The sequence below is a fragment of the Pestalotiopsis fici genome (genome assembly GCF_000516985.1).
Source record: "Pestalotiopsis fici W106-1 unplaced genomic scaffold PFICI_Scf_2, whole genome shotgun sequence".
NCBI lineage: Eukaryota > Fungi > Ascomycota > Sordariomycetes > Amphisphaeriales > Sporocadaceae > Pestalotiopsis > Pestalotiopsis fici.
The window spans coordinates 208,417-225,163 of NW_006917092.1; the positions used below are offsets into that span (position 1 = coordinate 208,417).

Genomic DNA, 16,747 nt, shown 5'->3' on the forward strand with positions numbered 1-16,747 from the left:
ACAGAACTCGCGAGATGTCCAGACTCTCTCCAACGAGCCTCGTCTTCAACTTTGGCTATGTTCTGCGATTGTGGATCTTCACTGTCCGGCCAATGTGGGGTGTGGTGTGAGCTCAGTCGAGAGGTTCTTCAAGCCCCAAGTCGCGTTAAGGCAGGCGGTGAAGCTTTTTCATGGACGTGTTCTGCCGACTCCTTCGGGGTGACTCAACCTCTGGCAAAAAAAACAGAAACCCAATTACGTCCAGTGGAGTTCAGGGCGCGGGCCACCTAAGTTGACAGCCCTGGCAGTCGCCTGGACCAGTGATGTCAGCGGACAACGACCCCTCCATAACCCCTGCTGGACGCTTGCACTACATGACAGAACCCCTCCAAGCCACCAACTCAATGCACATGCGAATGCATTGATCAGAGCTTAGCAATTCCATACGCAGCTGCAGAGGCGCAACCATCTATCAGAATCTCGAGCTTACTTTTGTTTATGCGATTGTTCACAGCAGACAATCGCGAAGAACGAGTCAACAATACTTCAATTTTGCTATACTAGGGGTTGATCTTCTTGCCACCGTTCCGGCCATTTATTTTTGAAAGACGTCCGTGAACTTGTACACTCATTTGGAGAATTCTTTTCGTCGCTCTTTCGTTCCTACACCATCCCTTCCTATCTCAGATATCTCACTGGTTGAGTAGAGAGTTCTTCTCTCGATTCCTCACATATCGCGTTTCTCGGTACATATTTAACATACAAATCGCCTAACGAGTCGAACGGGCAAATGGCCGGTGGCAACAAGAAGAAGAAGGCGAAGCCTGCGGCGAACCCAGCAAGAGGCTTTGCTACAACATCTATAGCTACCAAGGTCGCTCGAGTCGAAGAAACGGATAATAACAACGGCCCTGTGCCTCCGAAAACCGTCGCTACCGCATCGTTGACGTCTAACGTCAAGACTACAGGTTCAACTCCTGCCGAAGCCGTACCCAACCCGATCCCAGCGCCCAAAAAGGAAGAATTAAGCCCCGAAGAGTTTGAGAAACAACTCGAAGAGTCCGAACTACAGCTTCTGGTTGAAAAGTTTGCTTCCAAAGTCAAGAGAGATGCGCAGCGTCAAAGGTTGAGATTAGAAACGGATCGGCGACTGCTCCGAGGCCAAGCCGAGGCTATCAATACTCGAAAATGGCTGCCGCAGGAACTCATGGACCAGATTCTCGATCTGATCAAGGCCGAATACCGATTTGCAGCATCTTCCATGACTGCAGAATCTGCGAGTCCCGGAAAACTGCTTCCCGAAGAAGATCTCACCACGAAACTCTGGACATTGCAACAAACCCTCATAGCTGCTGCATTTCCCGATGAACGCGTCGAATCGGTCCTCAAGCATGTTCTCGATATCGCGCCTTACATAGGAGGGGTTTCAAAAGATAGCATTTGGGGGCTGGAAGAAGCTCTCGACTGGCTAGCACGAGAATGCACCAAGGATGAACTGCCCGATTATGAGCAGAGAAACAGGACTGGGGGCAGACTAGGCGACACTCCGCAAGACAGCCCGCTGCCTTCAGGAGCCACAACACCTCAATTGCTCGAAATACAAAGCAATGGAAAGAGTTCCAAGACTGGTTCAAAATTTCGGCCATCGCGAGAGCCTTCGCCCAAAAAGCTGGTTGTTACATGCGACAGCGATATTGAACCCGATGACCTCATTCCCGTATATATTGAGACGAAAACCAAGCTGTTCCACATACAAAGACCACGACAGAGTGATAGGAAAGCGAAAAGCTCGAAAAAGGGGCCATCTGGGGGGCAGGTTTCTGCCAATGGCGGCGATCCATTATCACCTGAAGACGAGCTGAAAGAGGCGAAGCTTCTAGCCAAAATCGATCGCATCGAGCAAGATCCACTCTTTGATAAACCTCTTGCCAACCATCAATGGCAGTCGGACAGGATCGTCTTGGAGCAAGAGTTTGCGGAGCTAAAGAGACAAAAGGCCGAGCAAGATAGTTCTGCCAATGGTGATTCGACGCCTCCGATGGATGAAGAATCCGAAGATGAAGTAGCCAAGGAAGCCCGGAAAATGGCAGAAGAGGTCTTGCAGCAAGAAAGTGCAGATGAAGATGCTTCTCTGTCAGACCTGTTCGCAAGTCTCCCCATGGAGGAAACAGATCCTGCCACGGGCAAGACTGCAAATGTTGTCAAAAATGCAGATGGGTCCAAAATCTATATTCGCGATTTTGGTAGCAAATGGGCTGGTATCAGTCCCATGAGAGCGCTCGAGGAAACCTGTCGATCAAGGTAAGCATTAATCCCGCCATTTTCCCTCTCTGCACTAATGATCACAAATAGGGACTCCTCTTCCAAAATTGTGTACAAGGTCACTTCAGAAGCTCAATTCGCTAGTCGGCAAATGTTGACGGTGATCTGGTCTAAACCACAAGAACCCATCCTACCCGAAATTGAGCATGTCGAATCAACCATCTTGCCACGCCAATTCTCCTTCCACATGGCAACAATTGCCACACCGGACAAGAAGCAATCGGAAGCATACATTGCGACCGTTGCGCTCTTTGCCATCTTCGGCTCAACCAAAGAGGAGAAGGTCTTCATGAGATTACCGCCCTCGTGGAAAGACCTTTGGAATGAGCTGTCCGAGGCCAAGAAGAGCAAAACAGACGCACGGGATCGAGAGAACGTCAAAGGACTGCGTTCTCTTGTTCGTCAAAGACAGGACCAGGAAGAAGAGGATGGCGTCGTTCTCCATAGCGCTTTCAGAGGCCGTGGTGGCAACCGTAACGGAAATGGGCATGGCGATCAATCGAACGGGGAAAGAGGTCTTGGTCACTCAGTCGGCCCAGATTATTACCAGAGAATTTGGGCTGAGAAAACGAACACACCCAAATTCCACCATATGTTGGTGAGTAACTAGGTCTCTCACAAATACTTGATGTCGGCTAATGATCCATATAGCAAAGTCGCGCTCAGCTGCCAATGTGGCAATTCCGGCACGAAGTTCTCGAAGCTGTCGACCAAAATCAAGTCGTTATAATCTGTGGTGAGACAGGATGGTCAGTCTTCAACGCAAAAGTCTGAAAATATTGTCTCCGTCATACTAACGATCCTTTTTCAGTGGCAAGAGCACACAGGTACCCTCGTTCCTTTTGGAGCATCAACTGTCTCATGGCCTGCCGTGTAAGGTCTATTGCACGGAGCCGCGGCGTATTTCTGCCATCTCCCTAGCTCGTCGTGTCAGTGAAGAGCTTGGTGAAGGGAGAGGAGACCTGGGAACGTCACGATCTCTTGTCGGCTACTCCATACGCCTGGAGTCCAACACTTCCAAAGAGACCAGACTTGTGTATGCAACTACTGGTATCGTCATGCGAATGCTTGAAGGCTCTAACGACCTCGGTGAGATTACACACTTGGTCTTGGACGAGGTGCACGAGCGCTCGATCGAGTCGGATTTTCTTCTTATCGTCCTGAAAAAGCTTTTGGCGCGTCGAAAAGATCTCAAAGTAGTCCTCATGTCTGCCACTGTCGACGCTGAAAAGTTTTCGAAATACATGGGCGGTGCGCCTGTGCTCAACGTCCCAGGTCGCACATTTCCCGTCCAGGTTAGGTATCTGGAAGATGCACTGGAGATTACTGGCTACACGCCAGAGCAGAGCAACCCCAACCAAAGAATCACTGATCTAGATGATGATCCAGCAGAGAATGATTTGGATCCCAGCTCAACCGCCGATGCAGCCAAGGAGCTTCGGCAATACTCCTCTCGGACGAGGAATGCGCTCTCTTTGATTGACGAGTATCAAATTGAATTCGATCTCATAGTCCAATTGATTAGACAGGTATCTCATCTGCCTGAGCTAATCAACTACAGCAAAGCCATACTTGTGTTTTTGCCGGGAATTGCTGAGATTCGCGCTCTCAACGATGCTCTGTTGGGCGATCCATTCTTCCAGAGGGATTGGGAGGTATTCCCACTGCACTCGACTATTGCAACTGAAGACCAGGAGCGAGCATTCGAGCAGCCCCCTCCTGGGGTGAGAAAGATCGTCCTGGCTACGAACATTGCTGAAACGGGTATCACCATTCCCGATGTGACTTGCGTCATTGATACTGGAAAGCATCGGGAATCGAGGTTTGATGAAAAGAGGCAGCTTTCTCGATTGATTGATACATTCATCTCCCGTGCAAATGCCAAACAGCGTCGTGGTCGTGCCGGCCGTGTTCAAGAGGGCTTATGCTTTCACATGTTCACCAAATATCGCCATGATAAACTCATGAGCGACCAACAAACCCCGGAAATGCTGCGTCTCTCATTGCAGGACCTTGCTATGCGAGTCAAGGTATGCAAGATTGGTGGCATCGAGGAGACTTTGGCCGAAGCACTCGACGCGCCATCAGCCAAGAACATTCGCCGCGCTGTGGATGCACTTATTGATGTTCGTGCGCTTACGGCAAACGAAGAGCTCACTCCTCTGGGTGCGCAACTAGCTCGCATTCCTCTTGATGTGTTTCTTGGAAAACTCATCCTCCAAGGCACAATATTCAAATGTCTGGACATGGCCATCACCTGTGCAGCCATACTTTCGTCCAAATCTCCATTCTCTGCCCCATTTGGACAAAGAAATCTGGCTGATCAAGCTCGCAAAGCATTCCGGAGAGCAGATTCGGACTTGCTCACCATGTATAATGCATATCTTGGTTGGAAGAACGTCTGCCAGACGCAGTCGCACGACTTTCAATACTGCAAGAAAAACTTCATGTCACCTCAGACACTTTCCAACATTGAAGACCTTAAAGGCCAGCTGATTGTGTCATTGGTTGACTGCAACTTTCTTCAATTAACCGATGACGAGCGACGAACTTTGAACCGCATGCGATACGCTAGTCGCCGTCGTCAATTCTTCGAGCTACCTCAACGGGTAAACATCAACAGTGACAACGACCTCATCACCTCCTCGGTGATTACCTGGAGTTTCTATCCCAAGTTACTCATGCGTGAGAACAAGGGCTGGCGTAATGTCAGTAATAACCAGAGTATCAGTCTTCACCCGTCGAGTGTCAACAAAGGGCATCTGGAGCTCAAGTGGCTGTCATACTACAACATCATGCAGTCCAAACAGTAAGTCTCTACACATTCTTTCTACCATAACCAGCGCCTTTGCAGTCAATACTGATTGTTTCACCAGATTCCTGAATGCACATGAAACAACCGCGGTCGAGAACTTCGCCATTGCTCTTCTCTGCGGCGATTTCCGAGTCGATGTAAGTGCAATCAGGTTTTTATCTAGCCCCAATGAAAGCCAAGAATCTAACTCAAATTATAGATGTACGCTGGCGTTGTTGTCCTTGACGGCAATCGCGCACGCTTCAGCGTGCCGGACTGGAAGTCAATGCTCGCGATCAAGGTTCTTCGAACACGACTACGTGATATTCTCACACGATCATTCAAGATGCCAGGTAAACTCCTTACGACTCAACAGGAGAAGTGGATGGACATCTGGCAACGCATATTCAGCCAAGATTTCGGAAAGCCTTAGTGGGGCTGACGGGGACTGGGGACATTATCGAATCCGACAACGGACATATCATGAAACATTTCGGCGAGGCTATGCCACATCAATCATTGGAGGGGCATGCCTGTCTTGGCAAAGCGTGTTTGATGAAATCAGGAAAAGCATCAAGCCAGCCGCATGGCAATCTGTAATGCACCGCTGCATACAGTGTATACTGCACTTGCTGCCTTAGGCACTAGGTACTTGTGTATCTACATAGACGATATAAGAAAGCTTCACCAATAATTGTCAAGCTTACATATTCTCAGCACCTCGTTGCCCCATATGGTGTAATAGTACTGTGGCGACCTGTGTTTGTGTGTTTTCCCTTCATACTGAACAGTCCATCACATGATGCTTCTCTGATTTAGAATATTGTTCTGAGCCGTCGTGGAGTGCTTGAGCAGACATGGAGGTGGTATCATTTCTAGATGCTCGTATGAACAGTAACGGCACCAAAATCATAGCTCGCATGTGTCGGTCAAGTCTTGGTAGTATTCCATGCTGGCCGGTCTCCGGGGCGATCACGCGGGACGTATTTCATTGACGGCATTTTTATGATGCTACGTAGAGTTCCACGTATACTACCAGGGGCATATGCCGGCATGGTGGAATAAAACCTGGTAAAGACACATGCTATTTGCAAGCAGAATGCGGGGATAAGATTTGATCCACATTTTATACCGCTGTCGTTCAAATGCCAGGTTTTCCCTATAAGTGCCGCCATACAAATACAATGGCCCGATGAGACTCGTTCCATTCGAACACAGCTTGTTGGATCTTTGCATTGCAAAGTCCTCTTCGGGAGACGATGCAGGTACTATTTTCTAATCATTCTCACGGGTGGTCACGGCGAATGCTCCTTGTTCGGTCAAGGCCAAATTCAACGGGACTGAAGATCGTTTCTCAATGCGATTTCAAATGAGAGCTTATTATCAGTCAATGGAGCGCCGCATCTGATGACCAATCTCTTGGTAGCATTAGAGTTTGCATTAATGTCCTATTATCACCAGCTACGCTACCCCGGTTTGGGAGACGACTGGCATGACGAATTCATTTTAGGAATGTGCCGAAATGTCAAACGATCCCCGGCCGTCAGGCAAGCCAGGCACATGCGGACCCCGTGGCACTTGGCGGGGGAGTAACCCAAGGATTGCCATTGGCGGACTGCCCAGAGCTGAGTATTGTTGGAGTATACCACACCCAGGGGTGATTCGGCTCCCCGCATTGCAACAACAGGATGCCATCGTGGCTATGGCGAGGGAAATTTGGAGACGGACGCGACCGCATGTGCAGGTCGCACTCGCTCGCCTATTTAAGCGGCTCATCGGGTTCGCGATGTTGGGACATATACCAAGGCACTCACAATTCATCATTCTCTCGAGGTTTTTTAGCCGAGTCAGCCCATATTCACTCATTATTTTCCCATCTTCCTCACGAGCAAGATGCAGTCACTCTTTACTCTTTTGGCCGCTGCGCTGGCTACCTCTGTCACTTCCAATCCTCTGGGCGTCAGCAACTATGGCCACGTCCAGGCCCGGCAGGATGATGGCACGACTGAGAATGAATTCTACGATGGCGGTTGCCGCGATGTCATTCTTTTCTTTGCCCGTGGCACCGACCAATCAGGGAACATTGTACGTCCACACCTCTGAGTGTAGATCTAATAGCTAATAAGATTCTAGGGAGAAATGCCCGGTGTTGACTTGGTCGCACAACTCAAGACGGCGTTAGGCGACGATGTTGTCGCGGCCCAAGGCGTCAACTATCCCGCTGCCCTCCTGGATAACCTTCTGGAAGGCGGTACCAATCTGGCCTATGCCACGGACCTCGGCAACAACATCACCGAAGCTGCCTCGCAGTGCCCAGATGCGCAGTTCATCGTCTCAGGGTACAGCCAGGGCGCAGCCATTGTCCACGGCGCCATTCCCGACCTCTCCGACGCCGTGAAGGCGCAGATTGCTGCGGCCGTCACGTTTGGTGACACCCGGGCCGAGCAGGATGACGACCAGATTCCCGACTTTGACACGTCAAAGACGTTGATCATTTGCAATGATGGGGATTTGGTTTGTAATGGAACTCTGATTATCACATCAGCTCACACAGAGTACAATGACAGAGTACCGGAGGCTGTGACATTTATTCAAAGCAAGGTTGCTTAAATGGTTGATCGGCATGTAGTGGACGCTGTTTTCACTTGGGTATCTACCTTGATGTAAAAGGTATTAGTCACATAAGAGTTGAGGCTATGTAAAATTTGAATTTGTATTCTAAAGCCAATCATGTAACATTGGTCTTGTCTGGATATCGTATGCTTCTATGTATAAAATGGGAGCATCTACGCTATTATTAATCAAATCTTGCAAACGAGTGCAGACCTTTAAGCAAGTTCTGGAAGATGTATGGCACCAGTGTCCATCTCAACTGGAGCTGGCTGCGGCGGCTTCCGAGCGTTCATCGGATATGTATAACCATCATGTGGAATGCTTCGTGGGGTATTATGATCAGGTACGCTAGGTCGACGGTAAAATGGCTCGGGTACTCGTAGTGTCGGATAATAGGTTGGTGTAACGGGACTGAGAGTCGATTCGCCGCCGGTCCAGCTATACCGGGAGTCAAAGCCATGCATGGTAGCAGTCGTTGGTGAGCGATAGCAATCAGACGGTACCATATGGGGAGGTATTTGTCCCAGTCCGAGATTTTCCTGTTTTCTCTTTCGTAGGAAGAATAGTGTACCGAAAGCGATGAGGGCAATCAGCGCCGTGCCTCCAATAACAGCACCAACTACAACACCAGCAGAACTAGTTTTTCCTTCCGGTGTTTGGGCTCCGGTGCTTGTCTGTTGAGGCGAAGAAACGGTCGTGGCGGGCGTATCCGTGCCATTTGTGGTCGAGGAGGTTGAGGCTGTTGATGTGATCGATGGATTTGTTGGGGTGAGGAAGTATTGACCCGAGTACTTGGGAGCATCGCAGTTGTATTGTGTGAATACATCGCCGGGGCTGGCATCAGTTGACCATAGATACGTCCGGCACTTTGGATATTGTGACGAATATGTACTATTGCTTCATTAGACACAGTAATTCTACGGATGGTCTCATGATAGACAACGACAAGGCTTACCAGCAGAGAGTATTTGCTCCGATGCTGGAACGTGAACATACTGCTGCAGTTGCGTCGTAACAAGTCGTGAAATATCCGGTCGAGCTCGAGCAATCATCACCATTGCAGCACCCACGATATCTCCCCGAGTTTGTACACGTGTATTCTGAGTCGCATGTGAGAGCATAAAAACCTATCCTGATGTTAAGGCTGGAATCAGATGGGGGAAATCCCATGTTCTACTCACTGCCATCTCCCGACATATAGCCACAGGTATTTTCTCCTTCCGAATCCTGTCGCCGAAGTATCGCGTCTGAGGCAATGCTTACCCAGCGCGCCTCGGGTGCCGGTGTTGACTCAGGCGCTCGTTGTGTGATTGCCTGACTGTACTGTTCGGATAAGGATGTTTGACGTGGGACGACTGTCAACTCGCTAACAACACGTGGCAATAATATGCTTATCAGAAGCAATGTCCTGTCCAGTGCCATCATTATCGATGGTTGATCAGCTGCAGCTGGTTGTATCGTCTTTCAAAGCAGCATTTGATTTGATTTGATTTTCTGTTTTTCTAATCGAATATACGTGCAATGTAGAGAATGGGGTAATTAAAGACTCAGTCAGAAAACAAAAACGCAATAGAACTAAGCCAAGAATCCATGAAGCAATAAATAATACGATTAGCTCTTTGCAACATCTTCAGTGTTATACTATACCATGCTGCCTCCGGGCGCATTTGGCAATCTAACTGTCAATTCTGCAGCTAAAATCATGGTCCGTGGCTTGGCCAAACCTTGTGCCCGGTCCTGACGAAGCCGGAACTATTAATGTAACCAGAAAGAAGGAGTTTATCTACTTTTAGGATAATGAGAAATTAGTTTGTAGGCTAATTAGGTACGTAGACAATACCTCCAGATTAAATTGTCTGACACTTCCTGATGCAGGGCAATTCACATGAGCAGTGCATCTCAGGGTTCTAATGCCAGTGTTTAAGATCATGATGCTCTCCGAACCCAAGTCTCATGTCAGATACAGGAAGTGACGACACGGCACTCATGAAAGAGCGCAACGACATTGACAACTCCACGATATTATGTTGATATTTCAACCAAGTCTAGGCGTAGTATGTCAAAATTTTGAGGCTATCTGCAATGATCACTAGAATGGTCTCTTTGAGTTCATTAGTATGCCGGCATTGCATTCTCCCGAATTGTAGACATAGACTTCACACATGCATATTTTTCACGTGGTGATTGGATGCATGCCGATGGCTATGCAACGTGTGCTCTCTGTTATCTCATAGTTGGCTCGGCCCTCTCGACGATTCTTGCTTGACGGCAATCAGATCCAACAACCGAGTAAACACTTCCGTATCTCCGTCTTGATCGATGCTATCCAAACTTTTACCACGCAAAACCTCTAAGAGATCGTGTTTGCCTAGCTTCAATCTCAAGTCTGCCTTGCCTGTACCTGGCGCCGGAGTTTGCCATAACAGCGTTCGATGTGTTAATACGCCATTACTGACAATCAACCTCCATGTCTCCATGACGTCCGTAACTTCCAAATCAATCGAGAAGTTCATCTCCGCGGCTCTTTCACCGTCAATTTGTACAGACATGATCTCGAACCATTGGGCAACGGACAGATTTGGGCCCAATGGTGTTCGTCCGCCAGCAACCATGCCAGCCTTCTTGCCGGTCCTCAGCTCTTGAGCCCCAGTAAGATAGAAGTTCCGCCAAGTGGCGTTCTCAGAACCGAATCCTAGGTTCTCATAGGCCGATGCGAGGAGAACTCTCGCTCGTGGGCTGGGGTCATCCGGATACGCCGATACGGCATGTGCGAGGAGAGTCGCTGCGAATCGACTGTCGCCTTTCTGGATGAAGTCCTCGGCTTTGTCGCAGAGATTATCAGTGCCTCCCATGCATTCGACATACCTCTTGCCCTCTTCTGCCGCTGGGTACTGCCACAAATGGGCTGGATGTCCATCAAACCAAGTCATGTATCTTTGATATATGCCCTGTCATGAGAAATGTTCAGCGCAAAGCGTAACAGACACACAAGTAAGGCATTGGTGGAACACGACTGACCTTGACGTTGTGGCTCACTGATCCATAGTAACCTTGACAATGCCATGCGCGAGAAATGGCTGGCGGTAGTCTGATTTGTTCTGCTATCTCGAGGCCAGTCATGCCAAGATTCATCATACGAACGGTCTGGTCATGTAAGTATCCATACATGTCTCTTTGTTCCGTCAAACGTTGTATGAGATCAGCTTGACCCCACGTCGGCCAGTTATGGCTTCCAAACACCACGTCCGAGTCGTACCCAAACAAGACGATCGCTTCGTCGAGATATCCGGACCATGCTTTTGCATCTCGAACCTGAGCTCCCCGAAGCGTCACGATATTGTGCATGCAATTGGTCGCTGTCTCGGGTATGCAGAGGGCTCGGAGATCTGGAAAGTGAAAGTTGACCTCGGCTGGAGCCTCTGTACCAGGAACCATTTGAAAGACAATGCGGATACCGTCAACCACGTGCTCTTCTCCCGTCTTTTGGATGAGAAGACTGGGTGGAATCAAGGAAGTCGTGCCTACACTTGAGCCCATGCCCAGACCCACGCCGACTTGTCCTGTAGGCGAGCGTTCAAGCGCGTTGCCGTACATGAAAGCAGCTCTCTTCCGCATGGCCGGACCCGCAAGTATACTTTCGCTCATGATGGCCTCAATGAAGCCTTCGGGTGCAATGATGGGAATTGACATATCCTGGTCTGGTGGCAGAACTCCCTGTGCGCCCATGTAGTGATCGCCATGTGAGTGGGAGTATATCATGCCCGTGACGGAGCGTTCATTGCCGCGATGGGCCCGGTAAAGCTGCAATCCAGCTGCAGCACATTCGCACGAAATCAACGGATCAATAATGATGATTCCTTTTTCGCCCTCTACGATTGTCATGTTTGACAAATCTAGAGCTCTGACCTGGTAGATGCCGGGCGCGATCTCAAAGAGGCCTTGCTTTGAATTCAGTTGCCCTTGCCTCCAGAGGCTTGGATGAACCGTCGAGGGACATTCTCCATGGAGAAACGAATACTCGTCAATGTTCCATACAACTTTGCCATGAGAAGTTTTGATGATGCCTGGGGACAGCGCTGATATGAATCCACGCTCCGCATCCTCGTAATCTCTGCGGTCGGCGTATGATGGTTCGTATGACATGTTGATTTGCTGTGTGACAGGGATCTGCTGAATGCAAAGATATTAGAGAAAGACAATAATGAGACCTGCCCGATATCATTGGGCTTTTTCTCTGCCAATCAATATCTTTGGCTGCCGACTACCGGTAAAGCGTTTTCGGCGACTGTTCGGCGGGCATCCACAGATGGCGTGCTTCCGGACACGGATGACGACTTACCATTACGAGCGGCGATAACGGAAACCGAGATCCGAGCAGCAGCGTGGGCAGGGACAAAAACAGGACAAATCATAGTTTATTCACTCCTTTGGTACATATTGTCTAGTGAAGTGGGATCTTGAGCATCATGAGGAAATAATAATGCCTGTCTCCGAATTCTGTGCCGAGATCTTGTGGGAAGGAAAGCCCCTATTGGCCACATATGTATTTATTGGAGACTATACCATGAACTATTGGTCCATCTTATAGGAAACCTGGTCTCTCGTAACTGATTAGAGCTGAAATTAGTTAACAACTCTTCTCTCTTCGGCAAACTTCTTTGGGAATTACCGGTTTATTGGTTTCGCAACAGCAGCAACCATCAACTTTACAGCGATTAAGATAGTCCTTGTGCGATTGAATCTTTCATGCAAAGCATCACTATCTTGCATTACAGATTACCGACCTGGCCAGACCCCAGGCGAGCATTGCAACAAATCCCAGGGGCATGACGCTACCCTTGCAAGTATGGCTTCTACAGTAGAGAAAAATAACATAACAGATGTCCATGACAACACTACCAATGACGAAAAGGACCAACAAACACAGCCAGATGTGGATTTGGACGAAGAATACACTTTGCCAGAACAAAGAAAGATAATACACAAAGTGGACCGGCGTTTACTCATCATTCTCGGTTTGATACAGGCTGTCTCCTTTCTCGATCGAGCAAACATGTCCAATGCCGCCGTTGCTGGGTGAGACCTCAAACATTACTATGAAATCCGGAAACTCTAACAATGGTCCAATAGCATGACTAAAGATTTACAACTAGGGGTTTCCAATCGCTATGTATGCACTTCATTCAATAAGCTCTCTTGAATACTAATGTGTTTCTATTCTAGTCAATAATCCTCATTGTTTTCTTTGCACCATATGTTATAGCGCAGTATCCTGCTTCGATATTGGTTAGAAAGATTGGGCCGCGCATCTTTCTCTCTTCTGTCACCCTTCTTTGGGGCATAATCATGCTTGTCAGTCTCCTTCCGATTGATCATGGAGGTTCAACTAATTCTTTTCCAGTGCTTCAGTTTCGTCCAACATTGGACGTCCTTGATAGCGCTACGCTTCCTCCTTGGAATTTTGGAAGCAGGCAGTTTTCCAGGGCTTTACTACCTCGTTTCTGCCTGGTATTCACGATGTAAGTGAGCACCGGTCCGACCGATTGCAGGCTTCTGGGGGTTGTTGCGCTGAACCCAGATAGTCGATTTGTATAAACGTACCTCGGTATTTTATCTTATTGGTGTCCTGGGGTCCGCCCTTGGAGGTGTTTTAGGGGCATCCTTTTCGCAGATGAAAGGTCTGGCCGACTATAATGGATGGCGGTGGATCTTCATCATGGAGGGTATAATCACATGTCTTATAGGCATGGCGAGCTTTATCTTCACGGTTGATTTCCCTGAGCAAGCGCACAAGGCCTGGGGTTTCTTGACGGAAAGCGAATCGGCATTCATCATTCGCCGTCTCAATCGTGACCGTCAGGATGCAGAGCCGGAGCTTTTCTCGATCCGTAAATTTCTCAAGCCTGCAGGTGACTGGAAGATATGGATTTTTGCATTAATGTTCTTGTAAGTTGCTTTGGTTTTCTATACCGACCAGCGATGGGTCATAATCTGACAAGCTGGTTGTTCTAGTTGTTCAACCATTCAGGCCTACGCGATCGGCTACTTCTTGCCCATCATTCTCAAGGAAGAGCTTGGCTTTACGGAAGTACAGGCAAACGGATTGAGCACGCCACCATATGTCGGCGCCATGCTGCTCATGTTTGTTGAAGGGTATCTCAGCGACAAGATCCGCCTGAGGTATCCCTTTTTATACTTGAATGCCTGCATGAATATTACTGGGTTGTGTCTGATGGTGTGGTCCCGCTCGTCTGCTGTCCAGTATCTGGGCACCATGTTCTTGACGGCAGGCTGCAGCGCTGCCATTCCTCTTATCATGGCCTGGCAGGCAAACAATATTCGTGGCACCTGGAAGCGCGCTTTCTGCAGTGCTAGCATGATCAGTTTTGGGGGAATCGGCGGAATTGCTGGATCCCTCGCCTTTAGATCAGAGTTAGAATACGTCGCTTGGTATATGCCACGTGCTTTGAGACTAATTCATGGACAGAGATGCACCAAAATATCTTCCAGGCATTTACGCCTGCTTAACGTAAGTCTATTACTTCTTTCAGGGTTGCAAGACTGCTAAAATTTTGAACAGAGCCAACGGTGTGATATTAGTGCTTGGTGTAATCATTGTGCTACATTTTTGGATCCAGAACCGGCGTGCGAATGCCGAACAGACGGTAATCGAAGGACTTATAGGGTTCAGGTATGCGTTATAGCTGTGCAATATTAGATAGTAGTAGTAGTCGATTAGCATTGCTGCTGCTATTGGGAGACGCTGCAGCTAAGAATGATTTATACAAACACAGACACATGCGACAATACACATACATGCATTAATGAGTTAGGTAAATGCAAGTCTCCAGGAGCCTTAGCGAGCTGCTGATGAGCTAAGTTGCCCACCTATAATGTCACTCTGCTCGCAGCGCTTTCATATGCCATCATCCATTGTAATCTTTCCACATTAAGTCCTGGGTTCCCATCAAAGTCAAACACTAAAGATCCCACAAAACTGCAACTTTCATAGACAAGCCAATTGAGGTTCAAAGCAGATGATGACACGCAACTGTACAAGTTCCTGACGCCTACCACGTCCGCAATCAAGCCACTGACTGACACGTCGCGTCCGTGCTTCTTTGTCTGACTCTCCAGCACTCTAACAAGGGCCTCGCCTCCGCGTCGGGGTGTTTTTTAGGGGAAGAAATAGCTGGGAGCCAAGCTAGGATCCATCGCCCAGCGCACCGGCCAGTTTTTGCGGGTTCCTCCGACCAGCAGCGACAAACGACTTTCAAGTCGTTGAGACAGACAACAATGAACCTACGCGATCCACAAGCCCAAGCTCAGGCACAAACTCTAGAAGCCCAGACCCAGGCCCAGTTACAGCCACCACAACCACAAACAGAAGACAACGAAGAAGCGTTACTGGACTCTGCCTCCAGTACAACATCACCCAGGTCTACATCCTCCAACGAACCTTCTCTCAATACACAGCTACAAACCCCCGAGACGCCTGCTTCTTTATCGCTCCAGGAACAACAACGACAACGGCAGCCGTCGTCCGTTCCGTCCTCACACCTCAACCTCCCTGTTCGCGCTAAGAGCAGGGATCGCTTACCATCGCGACATACCGAATCGGGACAGCAAGCTGCTTCTGCTGCTGCTGAAGCACAAGCTGCTGCTGCCACCGCACGCGCAGTCCAGGCACAACACCAGCATATCCAATTGCAAAACCTGCTATATCTCGGTAGCCCAATGAACGGTATCAACGGTACTGGCGCCGCCATGCAGGCCCCCGGTGTCAATGCTGGTGCTGCCATGGCCGTTGGCCCTACGCCCGCTGGCCACCAAGCTGAACTCAACGTAATTTACACTTTGGTTGAAGAGCTGTCAAGACAATTGGCAGAAAACAGACGGCAGACGGAGGAGATTGTCAGTGGAATCGGCAGGGTACGAAACCGGGCACGCGAGCGGGCGCTGGGGAACGATGAGGTGCTAGGAGAAGCTGCCGATGAGATCTATGGTATGTTCTATCATGAATTCCCATGAGCTTTGGCCTTGCAACATGTGGCCATGCTTTTACCCCTGTTGGGCGAATCCAGTTTTGCTAACCTATACGTGCAGGACAAGAAGATAATATCGAAACTCTCATCTCTGCCCTGACCGAATCGCTAGACCGCGCAAAGAACAGTCGCGACGCCAACTTTGCTCTCGTGACGGCTTATGCCCGCGTACTTTCCAACCTTCTCAACCAATTCCACGCCTACAAGGCAAAACACACCGCAGACGTCAGCGCATGGCATCGATCGTACCGTTCTCAATTGGCTGAGGCCCGCGCCGAGAACTCTAGATTACGTGAACAAATATGGGAAATGCAGGATCACGCTGGTCGCGCGAACAAGATGCTACGCGAATTCCGCAAAAAGTACGACGAGAACGAGGCGCGTATGGATCGACGTGTTGAGGAGAAGGCCAAAAAGCAGGAGATACGGTTCTGGAAGCGGCTGGCCATGCCCGAGGTTGACGACAACGACGAGAATGCATGGAGCGACGATGACGATATTGTCGACCCTGTCGAAAAGGAGAGGTTGAAAGAGGTGGAACGAAAGACTGCTGAACAAGCATTGGCCGGCTTGGGTAGCGGTGACAGTCAGCATAGCGAGGACAGCGAAGGAGAAGACAGCGACCCGGATCATCCAGGGATGGGCATCATCGGTGGAGTGGCAATGGAACGTGACGGCAGCTTGCCCGCTCCTCCTCCTAGGCCCGCAAGTACCGGTAGTACTGGAGGTCAAGCCGGTTGACAAGAATCAATTTGTACAAGACTTTGATTTAAGGCGTTGGCTATCAAGCATTGGAACATATCGATACCCAAGAAACCCAAGGATACATCTTGAGTATCCGAGCAGATGATGATTTGTCTCTTCATCAGAGAAGTGCCGAGAGCGGGATGATAGTGCTCAGGTACATAAAACAGCAATGGGTCATGCAATATCCATAATGTAACGAACGTATGAATATCTACAAGTTGGCAAGGCCTGTTCTGTTCTCGGTTGC

At 49.1% G+C, this 16,747-nt stretch overlaps 6 protein-coding genes across 6 annotated transcripts; 4 read left to right on the plus strand and 2 right to left on the minus strand.

Annotated features, from left to right (window-relative positions):
• Positions 1–769: 769 nt before the first annotated feature.
• On the plus strand, positions 770–5,528 carry PFICI_02190 (uncharacterized protein; the record flags this gene model as incomplete). The annotated part of the gene is made up of 6 exons (XM_007830771.1): positions 770–2,280; positions 2,332–2,899; positions 2,953–3,050; positions 3,113–5,110; positions 5,178–5,253; positions 5,316–5,528. The coding sequence occupies 6 exons, from the start codon at positions 770–772 to the stop codon at positions 5,526–5,528; spliced, it is 4,464 nt and encodes a 1,487-aa protein (XP_007828962.1).
• A 1,460-nt stretch (positions 5,529–6,988) lies between these two features.
• Positions 6,989–7,705, plus strand: PFICI_02191 (uncharacterized protein; the record flags this gene model as incomplete). The annotated part of the gene is made up of 2 exons (XM_007830772.1): positions 6,989–7,180; positions 7,229–7,705. 2 exons carry the CDS (start codon positions 6,989–6,991, stop codon positions 7,703–7,705), a joined length of 669 nt encoding a protein of 222 aa, XP_007828963.1.
• A 218-nt stretch (positions 7,706–7,923) lies between these two features.
• PFICI_02192 (uncharacterized protein) lies at positions 7,924–8,766 on the minus strand (the record flags this gene model as incomplete). The annotated part of the gene is made up of 2 exons (XM_007830773.1): positions 7,924–8,599; positions 8,705–8,766. The coding sequence occupies 2 exons, from the start codon at positions 8,764–8,766 to the stop codon at positions 7,924–7,926; spliced, it is 738 nt and encodes a 245-aa protein (XP_007828964.1).
• A 1,170-nt stretch (positions 8,767–9,936) lies between these two features.
• On the minus strand, positions 9,937–11,851 carry PFICI_02193 (uncharacterized protein; the record flags this gene model as incomplete). Its single annotated transcript, XM_007830774.1, has 2 exons — positions 9,937–10,656; positions 10,727–11,851. The coding sequence occupies 2 exons, from the start codon at positions 11,849–11,851 to the stop codon at positions 9,937–9,939; spliced, it is 1,845 nt and encodes a 614-aa protein (XP_007828965.1).
• Positions 11,852–12,554: 703 nt separating this feature from the next.
• Positions 12,555–14,412, plus strand: PFICI_02194 (uncharacterized protein; the record flags this gene model as incomplete). Its single annotated transcript, XM_007830775.1, has 8 exons — positions 12,555–12,784; positions 12,839–12,878; positions 12,932–13,060; positions 13,110–13,227; positions 13,291–13,654; positions 13,721–14,140; positions 14,196–14,237; positions 14,289–14,412. 8 exons carry the CDS (start codon positions 12,555–12,557, stop codon positions 14,410–14,412), a joined length of 1,467 nt encoding a protein of 488 aa, XP_007828966.1.
• Positions 14,413–15,004: 592 nt separating this feature from the next.
• PFICI_02195 (uncharacterized protein) lies at positions 15,005–16,494 on the plus strand (the record flags this gene model as incomplete). The annotated part of the gene is made up of 2 exons (XM_007830776.1): positions 15,005–15,713; positions 15,815–16,494. 2 exons carry the CDS (start codon positions 15,005–15,007, stop codon positions 16,492–16,494), a joined length of 1,389 nt encoding a protein of 462 aa, XP_007828967.1.
• Between the last annotated feature and the right edge of the window lie 253 nt (positions 16,495–16,747).